General features: G+C 43.8%; 1 protein-coding gene across 2 annotated transcripts; it reads left to right on the top strand.

Moving 5' to 3' along the window:
• The first annotated feature begins 2,393 nt into the window (after positions 1-2,393).
• On the top strand, positions 2,394-3,783 carry LOC119539829 (FGFR1 oncogene partner 2 homolog). 2 transcript variants are annotated; one of them, XM_037843648.1, is made up of 2 exons: positions 2,394-2,789; positions 2,904-3,783. In XM_037843648.1, the coding sequence occupies exons 1-2, from the start codon at positions 2,394-2,396 to the stop codon at positions 3,153-3,155; spliced, it is 648 nt and encodes a 215-aa protein (XP_037699576.1). In that variant the 3' UTR covers positions 3,156-3,783. The 2 variants fall into 2 exon arrangements, with proteins under 2 accessions (XP_037699576.1, XP_037699575.1); XM_037843647.1 differs by having other exon boundaries at positions 2,394-3,783.
• The last annotated feature ends 10,349 nt before the right edge of the window (positions 3,784-14,132 follow it).

The following is a 14,132-nucleotide window of genomic DNA, read 5'->3' on the forward strand; positions in this document are numbered from 1 at the left end:
CTCATATGGGACAAAACAAGGGCTCATGTGCCACAAGCTTCAGGTTGGCTTCCAAGATGTCCAGGCTGATCCCTGTTTTACCAAATGTCTAAAGTTATAGCATCTAGTTGATCACTTTTCCACAAGGGAAAAAGCATAGGAAAATCACTCCAGGTTCTGAAAGTCATTGGAACTTTCAGTTTTGGGTTAGCTTTTTTATATTTTAGGGTTCAATTGAGCTCTCTGCTTAGACTACCCTTTTTATATTTTCTCTCCTAAAATAACTCATTAGCTCTATGAGCTAATTAACATGTCATTTGAATTCCTTTACTGTCCATAGAAAAGTCTTGTGGGGTGGAACGGATGCAGAATATACTTTATTTCTCTCTGTGGGCTCAGGAGGGATACACCCATTAGTGACAAATATTAAATCTAGCACTTAGGTTCAAAAGAATAATTTGAATATATACCATGGGGAGGTTCAGTTTGATGAGAGTTTGCTATGAAATCAAGTCCCTCCAGAGTACAGGTGAGCACTGTGGATTTGTCACGTAGAGATGTTCTCGCTCGCAACGGGAAGTGCTGGCCAGTTTTGGGAGCAATCCCTGAGCCCTCTTCTGGCCTCTGACAATTGTCTTTGTTTGCAAAGCCTACATTTCATATAAGGTTTAACCCAAATTTAGGAAGCCCAGTGGAGTGTGCCCAGGATGAGCGAGGAGCGAGGGAGGATGAGATTTAGGCTGGTGCATAATTGACCCACCCAGATGTTTGAAGGGTATTATGAAGAACAGGGGTGACGTGTCTTCACGTGGCTTCAGAGAGCAGAACTCTGTCCAGCGGTGGAATGCTAGTACAGACTATTTTAGATTAAGAGAAGGAAGCCATACTTAATGGTGTGAGCTCTCTGCAGTGGCTGGAGAGGGCTGCTGTCCCTGGGGTGAGCAGAGAGAGCATGGCCATACCCTTGGGGGGATGGGGAAGGGATTGAACTGGACCATCTCTATAGAGCCTTTTGATTCAGACACACTTCGATATTGTTAGTAAATAAGAATTCTCTATGTTTCTAAATATGAGAAGACTCACCTTCTTACAGATTATCTACAAAAACAAAGTGGAGATGTTCACTGTGGAGGCATTAGGCAAAGTTCTCTGGGCTGGAGCTGGGCCACCTGGGTTGCCATTTATAAGACAATGCACTTAATGTGTCAATTTCCACCTGTGTAAAATGTGGGTGACAATAGAAACTACATTTCAGGTGGCTGTTAATAAACAAGTTAATTTAGGTGAAGCCCTACATGGTGGTCAGCTCTCGCCATCGTTACCTGGGGACTTAGGGGCAGATGCATTGAGTTACTATTGCATCTCATCAGAATTCCAGGAACCACATTTGCACCTGGTGGAGCCCCGATGCATGCTCAGGTTAATGCTCAGCTGCTTGAGACTCCATAGAGAACATCTAACCAGAGAAACTTTTTGTACCATTGGTAGAAAAAAATGATTTTTCAGACAAAACAAATGCCAAAATGCATGGCACTTTTGTTAAACTGATTGTTTTCACAATGAGCTAATAAAGAGTTTAGTTAACATCTCTTGGACTCCTCTAAAATATCAAGTTTTCCAGTTCCCCCATGTTGGCTAAACCCCCAGTTATTATTCTGAGAACAAAACTGGGTGCTGATTCAGGGAACCAGGATGAATTTTAACAAAAATAAATAAATACATAAAAGCATTGTGCCTCATTTTAGAGGCAAATGAAAAAGAATATGCTTGATACAAGCATGTGCTGCAGCAGAAAAAGGATCTAGCAGGGGGAAGGGGACATTCTGGATCAAGAGACAAGCACCAGAGGGTCAGCGGAGGTTTCCACCGGCAAGTGATGGGGCTGAAGCTAAATTCGGCTGTTCGGCTGGCTTTCCCCGCCGCCCATTCGCTGTCTCTTCCTGCATCTGCGTCTGCTTGCCGAAGAAACTGAGCAGGCTCGCAGTCTCTTCCCTTGGGTCCCTCGGTCCCCGTTGGCATAGGCTTTGAGTCCCTAATCGCCACAGCTAACGGCTGCGAGAGATTGAGACCGGAGTAAGTGGAATAAATTCAGGGACGAGAGAGAGTTAAGGCGAGTCGGAAGCTTCCTTCCCCTCAGCCGCTTCGGTGCTTTGCATGTGGAAATTACCGGCTGCCGGCATTAGCTGTCTCCTTCCGCACTCCCCACTCCTGGGAGCCGGCGAACTTCCTCTTCCCGTCCTCAGCTCTGAGCTCTTCTTGCAAGACTGAGTGGCTGTATGCACTAATACTGACATTCATATCTGCCGAGCTCTAGCTCTGAGTTTCAGGGGTCTCAGAGATACGCATTATGACAGGTTGGAATCTAGGACTGTTTAGTGATTCCCGTTACTTGAATTATCCTGTTAAACCAAGAAATGAGTTGTACAATTGAAAAGGCACTTGCTGATGCTAAAGCTCTTGTTGAAAGATTGAGAGATCATGACAATGTAGCAGAATCTCTTATTGAGCAAACCACAGCTCTCAACAAGCGAGTAGAAGCCATGAAGCAGTATCAGGAAGAAATTCAAGAACTTAACGAAGTCGCAAGACACCGGCCACGGTCCACATTAGTTATGGGAATCCAACAAGAAAACAGACAAATCAGAGAACTGCAACAAGAGAACAAAGAATTGCGTACATCCCTGGAAGAGCATCAGTCTGCCTTGGAATTAATAATGAGCAAGTATCGAGAACAAATGTTTAGATTGTTAATGGCTAGCAAAAAAGATGACCCGGGTATAATAATGAAGTTAAAAGAGCAGCACTCCAAGATTGACATGGTACATCGTAACAGCTCCGAAGGATTCTTCCTTGATGCATCTCGACACTTCCTTGAAGCACCTCAACATGGACTGGAGAGGAGACACTTGGAAGCAAATCAGAATGAATTACAAGCACATGTTGACCAGATCACTGAAATGGCAGCAGTAATGAGAAAAGCAATTGAAATTGATGAGCAGCAAGGTTGCAGGGAACAGGAACGAATATTTCAACTTGAACAAGAAAACAAAGGCTTGAGAGAGATCCTTCAAATAACTCGAGAATCATTTTTGAACCTTAAGAAAGATGATGCGTCAGAAAGTACATCTTTGTCAGCATTAGTGACCAATAGTGACCTGAGTCTGCGGAAGAGCTGAAGAGCCTCTAAGTCTATGAGCTTCTTATAGAGCTTCATATGGTTACTAGGACTTGCCTACTAAATGAATGAATTAACGAAAAAAGTCAATCTCTATTAACTCTTTGTTTTATTTTTTATAAATACTATGTACAATACACTGGCAATGACATTTTTAAGAAATAGCAACAAAAAAAAAATGTTTACTTAATGGTCATAGACTTTATTCCAAAACATAATTGAAAAATAGAAACTGAGCCCTTGTTAACTGGAGAACACATGAAAGGTTTTGACAGTTACTGCTGAATATATCGAGAACTTTCAGCACTGCTTTTGGCATTCTGTATGATACTTGGATAAACTTGAGTATTTCCAATAAATGTTTGGAAATTTATAGAATTATTCCATGTTAAAAATACAAATTTTGCCACCATATTGTAAATGGAAGATCGTCATACTAAATTTTATCCTTCCTTATTGGTATTACAGTTAACAAATAGCTTAGGCACCATGAGACTTCAGATTCAGTGATTGCCTATCATCCCATTAATTTAAATTTTTGTCAAAGAAAATTCAGTTTAAAAAACTAAGAATGTTTCATATGCACCATAAATAAAAGGTTGATTTTTGCTACTTTATGATAATTGATACTTCGCTGATGACAAATACTTGCTTAAGTGTATGAAATATTTCAGGAATGAAAGAGAAAGAATACTACTTTCTACGAAAGAAGATCATATAAGAGACATATTTAGTAGGTTAAACTACTCTGAAAGAATATGTTTTAGCTCTGAATGAATAATGACGATAAATTTTCTCTTCTCTGGTTGATTTTTAAGAATGTTATATAGCTCATTTAGCTTAACTGAGTTGAAATGTTTGATATGGTAAGTTAAGATATGGTAATTTCAAATTAAATTGGGAATTCCCTTGGCATTGACTCTAATTTAAATAATTACTCTTAAGGGATACTAACAGTAGAAAGTAAATTATGGAGGTCAGAAGATGGTGGCATAGAGAGGAGTGGAATTTAGTCAGTCCCCTGGAACAACTAATAAACAACTAGGAACAACTAGTAAATAATCTGGAATAACTGTTGGAGGACAACCATGACTCTCCACACATTGTACACCAACCTGGATTGGGAGGAATGCCTGAGATCGCAGCACAGAATCTGTCAGTAAAAGCTGCGGAACCATGCTGGGAGCCCCCTCCCGCCATGGCAGCCCAAACTGCAAGAAACTAGCAGCACTCTCCAAGTGGAGTGAGCAAATATAGTTCAGCTGAGCGCCACCTGGGGTTTTAATTAACAAATGTAGATTGTGGAATACAAGCTACAACCCACCCTCCCCCAACAAGCAGATAGAGGCTTTTAGTGACGACTGACCTAAAAGCCAGAAGACTGGGTGTTACCTCTGGCTGACAAGTGAAACTGAGGGGCCACATACTGGCACCAAAAGGGGTCTTCTGGCCCCTCTCTCTCTCTCAACCTGAGGGGCTCAGAGGGGAGAGCCGTAGCCATTTTCAGTTCGCAGTGCTCTGACCCAGATGGGTGGAGATAACAGTCAGAAAGACAATGATTCAAATGCAGATGATAACTCCCTAGGGGGGTTATCTTCCCAAAGAGTAAGGAGGTGAGGCCCAGCTTTCCCTTCAGAACCAAACCCCATAGCCTGGGCGAAAACAGCCAAAACTGAAACTGAAGGGACCACATCTGCTTACACCAGTTGGGAGTGACAGGCTGACAGGAGCCACCTGCTGGGCAGGTTAGAAAAAGCACAGCAACTGGAGAGCTCATGGGGTGTGTCAATCTTCTAAGACTCAGGTTTCCTCAGGGAAACCCTTCTGAGACCTGAGCCCATGCTGGTTTGGGAAAACTTGATTGAGGTAACCAAGGAAACCAGATGCCTAAACAACAGAAAACTACAACCTACACTAAGAAAAACGAAGATATGGCCCAGTTAAAGGAACAAACTTACGCCTCAGTCAGAAAGAGTTGACATATTGTTTCACTTTAATGAAACAATCTATTAAAGAATTTCAAAGAAATGCGCTAAACCAAATCAACAAGTTCAGGGAGAATATAACAAAATAGATGAAGGCTGTAAAGAAAACACTGGGCAAACATAAGGTAGAAATTGAAAGTTTGAAAAAACAGGCAGAATCTATGGAAATGAAAGGCATAACATGAGATGAAAAACACAATGGAGACATGCAACAGCAGAGTTCAAGAGGCAGAAGAAAACAGGAACTGGAGAACAGGACGTCTGAAATCCTAAGCACAAACAGATAGGGAAAAGAATGGAAAAATATGAGCAACATCTCAGGGAATTGAAAGACAACATGAAACATGAATAACGTGTCATGGGTGTCCCAGAAGGAGAAGGGAAAAGGGGCAGAAGCAATAATAGAGGAAATAATTGACAAAAATTTCCCATCTCTTATGAAATAAATAAAATTACAAATCCAAGAAGCCCAGCATACCCCAAACAGAATAGATCTGAATAGACCTATGCCACGACATTTAATAATCAGATTATCAAACATCAAAGACGAAGAGAGAATTCTAAAAGCAGCAAGAGAAAAGCAATCCATCACATACAAAGGAAGCTTGACAAGACTATGTGGATTTCTCAGTAGAAACCATGGAGGCAAGAAGGAAGTGGTGTGATATATTTAAGATACTGAAAGAGAAAAACCGCCAACCAAGAATCCTGTATCTGGCAAAACTGTCCTTCAAATATGAGGGAGAGCTTAAAATATTCTCTGACAAATAGGAAAAGAGAAGTTATGAACAAGATACCTGCGCTACAGGAAATACTAATGGGAGTGCTACAGACAAATAGGAAAAGATAGGAGTGAGAGGTTTGGAACAGTTTGGGGTGATGGTAGCACAGCAATGTAAGTACGCTGAACAAAGATGACTCTGAGTATGGTTGAAAGAGGATGTGGGACACCAGAAGGAAACAGGAAAGATAAAGACTGGGACTATATAACTCAGTGAAACCTATAGTGCTCAACCAGTGTGATAAAACATACAAATATGTTTTTACACGAGGGCAAACGAATGTCAACCTTGCAAAGTGTTAAAAATAGGGTGGTATTGGGGGAAAAATACAATCAATGCAAACTAAAGACTATAGTTCACAGAAACTTTGTATTATGCTTCCTTTAATGTAACAAAGGCAATATACCAAAGCTAAATGCCTTTAAGAGGGGGACGTAAGGGAGGGGTATGGGACTCTTGGCATTGGTGATGTTGTCTGACTTTTATTCTACTGTAGTTTCTATCTTCCCTTTTGTTGCTTTTTAGCTGTCATGTTTGGGTTTTTTTTTCTTTCTTTCTTTTTCTTTTTTCTCTCTACCCTCTGACTCTTCCTCCTCTTTTCTGGAAGAAATGGAGATGTCCTTACATAGATAGTAGTGATGGTGGAGAATACATAAATATGTAAGTATACAAGGAACTATTGATTGTTTACTTAAGACAGAAAGTAAGGTGGGTGAACAAAACCATCTTTAAAAAAATGGTTTGACGAAGAAACCTTGAAGGCACTACATTGAGTGAAATAAGTCAGACACATAAGGACAAATATTGATTTGAACTAATTATAATATGTAAACATATAGACATGAAGTATAAGTTAACAGGATATAGAACAAGGCTAAAGAATGGGGACCGGTTGCTTATTATGAGTAGAACGTTCAACTAGGTTGAACCTAAGTGTTTGGAATTAGAAAGAGGTGACGGTAGCACGTTATTGTGAGAATAACTAACAGTGCTGAATGGTGTGTGAATGTGGTGGAAAGGGGAAGCTTAGAGTCACGTATGTCACCAGAAGGAAAAGTGGAGGTTAAAAGAGGGCAATGTATAAAACAGTGAATCTTGTGGTGGACAATGTCCATTATTACCTGTACAAATATTGGAAATCTCTCTCATGAACTATAACAAATGTATGACACTATAACTAGAAGCTAATATTAGAGGGGTATACAGGGAAAAAATATATACCTATTGCAAACTATGTACTATAGTTAACAGTATTTTAACATTCTTTCATCAACAGTAACAAATGTACTATACCAATACTATGAGTCAATAATGGAGGGGGGTGTGGTTAGCAGGGGAGGAACTGAGTTTTCTTTTTTGTCTTTATTTCTTTTTTGGAGTAATGAAAATGTTCTAAAAATAGGAAAAAAATTAATTGTGATGGTTGCACAGCTGTATGATGGTACCATGGGCAAATGATTGTGCACTTTGGATCTTTGGATAATTGTATGGTATATGAACAATGTCAGTAAAATTAAAAAAAAAAAAAAAAGCAAGGAAAAAAAAAAAAAAAAAAAAAAAAAGAGACAAGCACCAGCACTGTGTCATTTGCTCACTCCCTCAGTAATGTTTAACGAGGCTTTATTAATTACAACACCCTTGATTTGTAAACGGGTGTGCAAGCTTGCACTGCTGGCCTCGGACCAATCCTTGTATACAGCAAATGAAGGCCAAACACTTCATTGATAATTGATTGTAGGGAGACTGGACAATTATTATACAGGCCTGCTTCTACCAGCACACAATGTACAGTTTCATTTATGAACGATCGTCTGGAGGGGACGATGGACTGGAAATTGGAGAACCTCATCAGTGCAGAGCTGGATTCAGGCTTCCTGACTCCTATTTGAAAAGGCTTTTCCTAAACCTATGTAGGTGTCTCTATCAGTAGAATCTGAACCTTGGCTGCAGATAAAAAATCTGACAGCTCAATAATATGAATCATTTCTCCAAGCAGCTCGCCGTAGGAACCTCTACACATTGTTGACTTCTTCTAAGCTTCTCAGCTAGGCTGAATCTCATGTAAGGGACCTTGAGGATGAGGTTCAGAAATTGTTTGTTTAATGTAACACAGTCCCTGGTAAAGAAGGAAGGGACTCAGGTAGCCCATTTCACAGTCTAGAACTCCATCCAACATCTCATTGCGTACTCACCTGGAAACTACGACCCTTGCTACTCACTAGTACCCAGGATGCAGGACATGATCTGCCGGGGGGTCTGGCTTGCTCTGCCCCTCATTGCCTGTCCCACTATCTCATGACGAAAACCTCATTTTGCTATTTAAATCCCACCTCTGCCCTCTAGCACCCATCTGGCATCTTCAATTTCTAACCTCTGGTCCTCAATATTGGTGCCTTGTGTTTCTACCTTGCTGTGCCATGGGGACCACCTGCTTGGGGTTCAGATGATGGTCCCCAGCTCCATGACTTGTGGGCCAGGACCAGATCACTCCTGGGTCCCACCTGGCCTTTGTCTGCAACCAGCACTTGTTTGTCTGGGAGACCTTCAATCTCTGAATTGTCAATGGCATGATGATAGCGTATTTTAACCTATCGGCAGCCCCTGGCTGGAGTCCACCTTCAGCTCCCACTGGTTCTTCACACAGCTGAGTGCTTTCTGCTCAAGGGAACAAGAGGGGGATCAGCCCACCTTCCTGTGCCCAACAATAGCAACTGCCAGCTAGAAACAGGGCTGGACCTTAGGCTGCCCATCATGGCCTACTAGTGCCTTCCAGTTACTGGGTGTGCCAGTTTGAATATATTGTGTCCCCCAAACGTCATTATCTTTGATGTAATCTTGTGTGGGCAGACGTTATCAGTGTTGATTAGACTGTAATTCTTTGAGTGTTTCTTTGGAATGTGTCCCACCCAGCTGTGGGTGATGACTCTGATTGGATAATTCCCATGGAGGTGTTGCTCCACCCATTCAGGGTGGGTCTAAGTTGATCAGTGGAGCCATATAATTGAGCTGACATAACAGAAGGAGCTCAGTGCAGCTGTGAGTGACGTTTGGAAGAGGAGCTACAGCCAAGAGGGACACTTTGAAGAAAGCACAGGAGCTGCAGATGAGACACATTTTGAAGATGGCCATTGAAAGCAGACTTTTGCTCTGGAGAAGCTAAGAGAGGACAAATACCCCAAGTGCAACTAAGAGTGACATTTTTGAGGAACTGCAGCCTAGAGAGGAATGTCCTGGGAGAAAGCCATTTTGAAACCAGAACTTTGGAGCAGATGCCAGCCACGTGCCTTCCCAGCTAACAGAGGTTTTCCGGATACTGTTGGCCATCCTCCAGTGAAGGTACCTGAGTGCTGATGTGTTACCTTGGACACTTTATGGCCGTAAGACTGTAACTGTGTAACCGAATAAACCCCCTTTTATAAAAGCCAGTCCATCCCTGGTGTTTTGCATCTTGGCAGCATTAGCAAACTAGAACACTGGGGAACCAACTGCCTCCCAGAACATGAAACACCGTGGCTCCTCCAGGCAAGAGACAGCCAGCAGGCTTCATCAGGGGTGGAGAATGACCTGCCATAGCATTAAGTCTTGATATAGGAATAGAATGTGAAATGGAACAAATTGTAAAGTTCAGTGAAGGTCTCCTGATAACAGTGGATAGAGCGACCTGAGACCCTGAACTTAGCCTTACAGAAGCTCGTGTTATGAGAATAAAAGTGTCTCTTCTCAGTTTCAGTCCTCCCTACCACCTTCCTAGCAGCATGGTGGTCCCCTGCACCTTCCCCTCTCTCAGGGAGACTCTCTTGCTGGCTAGAAGTGCTCACAGCTTCCTGACGCCCAGTCTGGACCCATGGCCAGGTTGGGTGGGTGGCCTCTGCTACGCCATTTGGCACCCAGTTCTCAGTCTGGAAGAGGAGTTTCACACCTCACTGAGATGCTAGACTCGGGGATGTTGGGTGGCTTCATGGACCAAACTTTGTTGATCAGACTCAGCTTTCAGCCTCCTTGCGGGGCATGGACCCAATTCACTGCCTGCGGAAACTAGTGGCCTGTAGGAAAACCTCATCCCAGGGTTTTATCATGAGCTGCCCCAGCTTCTCTCTGATCCCTCCAATGAGGCCACTCTCTTCTGAGAGCCACATCCTCGGCCTCTGTCATCAGTGATGTTTCTGTCTCCGGGCAGCTCCCCCCACACCATACGCCTTGTGCTCTGGTCTCCAGTCAAGCACATCCCCCTATGAAGGCATTTCCAGTGGTAGAGGGAGAAAACTGGGTCCCCAGCCCTGGAGTCTACTGTGAAATCACAGCAGCACCGTGGCCTGGGTCCCTGCTCTGTGCATGGGTGGACTCCCTAGAGTCCCACAGGTACATCGATACTGCTTGGGAGGGGCTTCACCAGGCCCCCCAGCCCTGAGAACCAACGGGAGACAGCATGAGGGCCATCCTTGACTGTCTTACACCCCTAATGTCTGGCATGTGGCCTCTTCCTCTGAAGGCCCTAGGCCACTCGGAAACCCCTTCCTGATGTTTTGTGAACTCTTGGTTCACACAGTCTCCATCAGCTATTGCAGAGGTCGGCAAACTTCTTCTCTAAAGGGCCAGATAAGAATATTTAAAACTTTATGGGCCACATGGTCTCTCTAACAACTACTCAACTCTTGTTATAGTGGGGAGACAGTCACAGACAACAACATATAAATGAACGGGGTTGTGTTTCCAGAAAACTTTATTCACAAAATCAGATGGTGGGCCAAATTTGATCCTTGGACACAGGTTGCTGATGCCTGAGCCATTACAACACCCCTTGCCGGCCGCCCCTGAGAAAGGTGCAGTTCAGACTCCAAGCCATCGTCTGTAGAGTTAGCAGGTCATATCACAGCAGATGGAACCTCAGCAGTTCTAGAACAGCAGGCCTGCTGAGGTCAGTCAAAGACAGCCAATCACTCTGGAGTCTGCTCCCCTCAACTCTGTGCCTTCAGGACCCTGGATCCCTCCATCCCTCCCTCTGAGTCTCTGTTGAAAGACCACGTCCTCTGGGAGGTCCTTCCTGATCCAGACCCCAGACCAGGTTTGCTCCTTTGCTGCTTGTCCCCTGCCAGCTACACTGAGAGGGGCCATGTCACGTCTATCTCGGTCACTGCCCGGCGCAGCGCTCAGAGTGGGTGTTTGTTTATGCTCTGAGTCTTCACTGTTGTATCCCACTGAACTTGTTTTCCACGGGTGCCTCTCCTAAAAGGTGCCTCCAGTGAACACGAGCAGTTGCACTTGGAAATGGCACCCACCCTGTCCCAGCTGCCTTGAGGCCGGGGTGCCACTGCCCACGGACTGGTACCCAGGGCAGGGCTATCAACAAACTCTGAGTCTCACCCACTCCATCCTGCCCTCTTTTTTCAATGCTCAGAGTGTTCATTTCTTATTTGTTAGGCAATTAAACCCACAGAGCAGACACACTTCTCCAGGAGCCCAGGACTGGAGGAGAAATTCTCCAGCTTGAGAAACCTGGGGTTGTCTGACTCTGTCCGCAGGCCGATGGCTACATCACCCATGCTTCCACGAGTGCCGGGGTCACCCAGGGCAGCTCTGAGAGGGGCAGAGAACCAAGGGACAGGCCGCTCCCACCTCCCTGTGGTCAGCCTGCGCTACCACTTTTCTGGAAGGAGGATTGAGAAACGACCCACCCAGCCCTGTGTGCTGGCGCTGCGGCTGGGCCAAGGAGAAGCTGGGTGCGCCCTGCTGTCCTCTGTGGTCTGGCAGCTTCGGAAGCATGGCAGCTTGTTCTGTTTCCTGTCCTGCTGGGTGCTCACTTGATGAATGGGACGTCAGCCTTGGCCTGGGATACTAGGGCAACAGCATTGGCCAATGCGGCGGCTCACGGGATTTCAGCTTTTAGCCCTCTGTGAAGTGTCCGGCATTCATTTGGGGGAAAATATCAGCTCAGACACATATCTCACATTCTCTATCACCAAAGTATGGAGAATGGAGCAGAGCTTTCCAAGAGCTGACACTTGCATGAGCACAGATAATAAGAGAGCAATAGCAGGGGTGGTGGTCAGCAGTTCAGCAGGTAGATGCTCTGCTGGTAGAAGCAGAGCAGAAATAGAAAACATTGGCCTGGGCCCAGAAACACTGTTCTTGAAACGAAGGGTGGCCTCCAGGTGACCAAGTTAGACTGGATTGCCATGAATGTCTCTTAATGACACCTACTTATTGTCTTTTCCTCTGACACCAATAGGACTGAGACCTTCACAAAGCCAATGGAGCCAGAATTTTTTAGAAATCTTTACACGGTTGTGCTTTCCTGATGTTTAAAGTGACCTTTTCTGCCTCTTTATTCTTCACCAGTGTTGATTTATATTTGCTTCGTTCTCTTTTTTTACTTCCTTTAGTGTGAAAAGGTGCTGACTGTTTCCCAAATAAGTGTTTTAAAGTAGAACAACTGACAAGGATGATAAGTTTAAAAAGGATGATTGTGAGTACTTAAATGTGCTTTTGATGGAAAATTGGAGGAAAACTCAGAAAGTTTCTAACTTAAAATTCTTTTATTATTCTTATAAATTTTTCATGCTTTTAGCTAGCTTTTTATTACAAAGAAATGGATTAGAAGCCAACAAGTCTGTGTTCTTGCCCCAACACAGGCAAATAATTCATTTCAGGGCCTACTTTCATAGCACTTTATGAAGAGAACAGCCCCAAAATGGCTACAATTAATAAAGTAAAGTATTCCTGGAGATCTCAAAACACAGTCTTTTTGCTGTGGCCCATAATATGATAGTGTCTCATTGTATTTGAAGTCCAAGTTCTCTGGGATGGCGTCTAAACATCTTTGTATTTTAATTTTAAACTGGCCTTTTCACATCACTTGCCATCAGCCTTCTTCTTGGGCCCTCTTGGAACCCACTGGACCATTTCCTGATCCGCCATTGTGTTTTGTGTTCTCCTGACTCTGGGCCTTTGCTTATGCTGGTCCCCCAGCCTGGATTGCCACCCCCACCTCTGCTTGGTCAGAAACAAAAGACTTGCTCATCTTCAAAACTCAGATCCAATGTCTCCTTTTTCATGCAGCTCTTTTTAAGCCCAGCAGAATGAGTTTCTCCGTTCTCTTTGTGCTTACTGATAAGAGAGTAATAGTTTGCCAGGGCTGCTATGACAAATACCGTACAATGAGTTGGCTCAAAGAATTGGGAATCATTGTCTCATGGTTTTGGAGGATATGAGTCCAACCTCAAGGTCTTGACAGGCCATGCTTTTTCTCAGAGTCTGTAGCATTTTGCTGCTGGCTTACCACAATCCTTGCAATTTTTTGGCTTCCTTCTCTGCTTCTGTCACATGGGAATCTCTCTTTCCTTGGTGTCTTCCAACTTCTGGCCTCTGGTTTCTACTGACTAGCTCTGTCCGAATTTCCTTTCTTTATAGGGCTCCAGTCTTGTGGATTAAGGCCCACCTGACTCAATTTGGTCTCATCTAAAAAGGATTTTAAAAGATTGTGCTCAAAGACTAATCATACCATCTTCAAAGGTCCCATTTACAAATGGGTTCTCACCCACAGGAACACAGATTAAGAATTGAACATGTTTTTAGGGGAACATGTCTCAATCCCCAACAGAGCATTTAGCATATGGGATACTTAGTTTATGTATTTTGCTTTCTACCTGTAAAGTTAGGGTCCTGAATGTAGAATGAGATTGGTCAATGGGTGAGTGTGGAAAAGGTGAATGAATGGAGGGCTTCAGTAGAATGGACTGAAGTTCATCCACTCGCTTGTACATGGAACTGTCCTGGGCAATACCCAGAATTATTACCAAAGGTAACAAAAGCACCTGGACTTGGTAGGAAGGGAATACCAAGAGTTTTCTCAGCACAGCTGAATGAAAAGCTAATTTGGCTCCTCATAAGAAAAGAGAAAAAGTTCTTTGATTAGACACACAGATTACTAAGAGGACTGAAGCCATGGTTAAGGATGGTATTTTGTGAAACAATGACTCAAGATGCACTCCCAGGATGGTAGCCACAATGGATATGGCCCTGGAGGTGGGTGATTCCTGATTGTCCAAAAGCTTGGCATGAGAAGGGATTGAAAAATACCAGGGAGAAAAGGTTGTTGGAGGGTGTCCTGCCGGGAGCTGCCTGGGCTTTAGAAACCTGAGAAGAGAACGTGGTCCAGAAATGTTGTCCTCATAGATAAGGGACAGCAGAGTTGGAGGACAGGGGGCTGTTGTC

This window comes from Choloepus didactylus, chromosome 7 (assembly GCF_015220235.1).
Source record: "Choloepus didactylus isolate mChoDid1 chromosome 7, mChoDid1.pri, whole genome shotgun sequence".
In the NCBI taxonomy this organism is placed as follows: Eukaryota; Metazoa; Chordata; class Mammalia; order Pilosa; family Megalonychidae; genus Choloepus; species Choloepus didactylus.

What these genes read in the sequence shown, in the direction of transcription:
- LOC119539829 (XM_037843647.1), top strand. Translation starts at nt 2,394, where the DNA reads ATGAGTTGTACAATTGAAAAGGCACTTGCTGATGCTAAAGCTCTTGTT.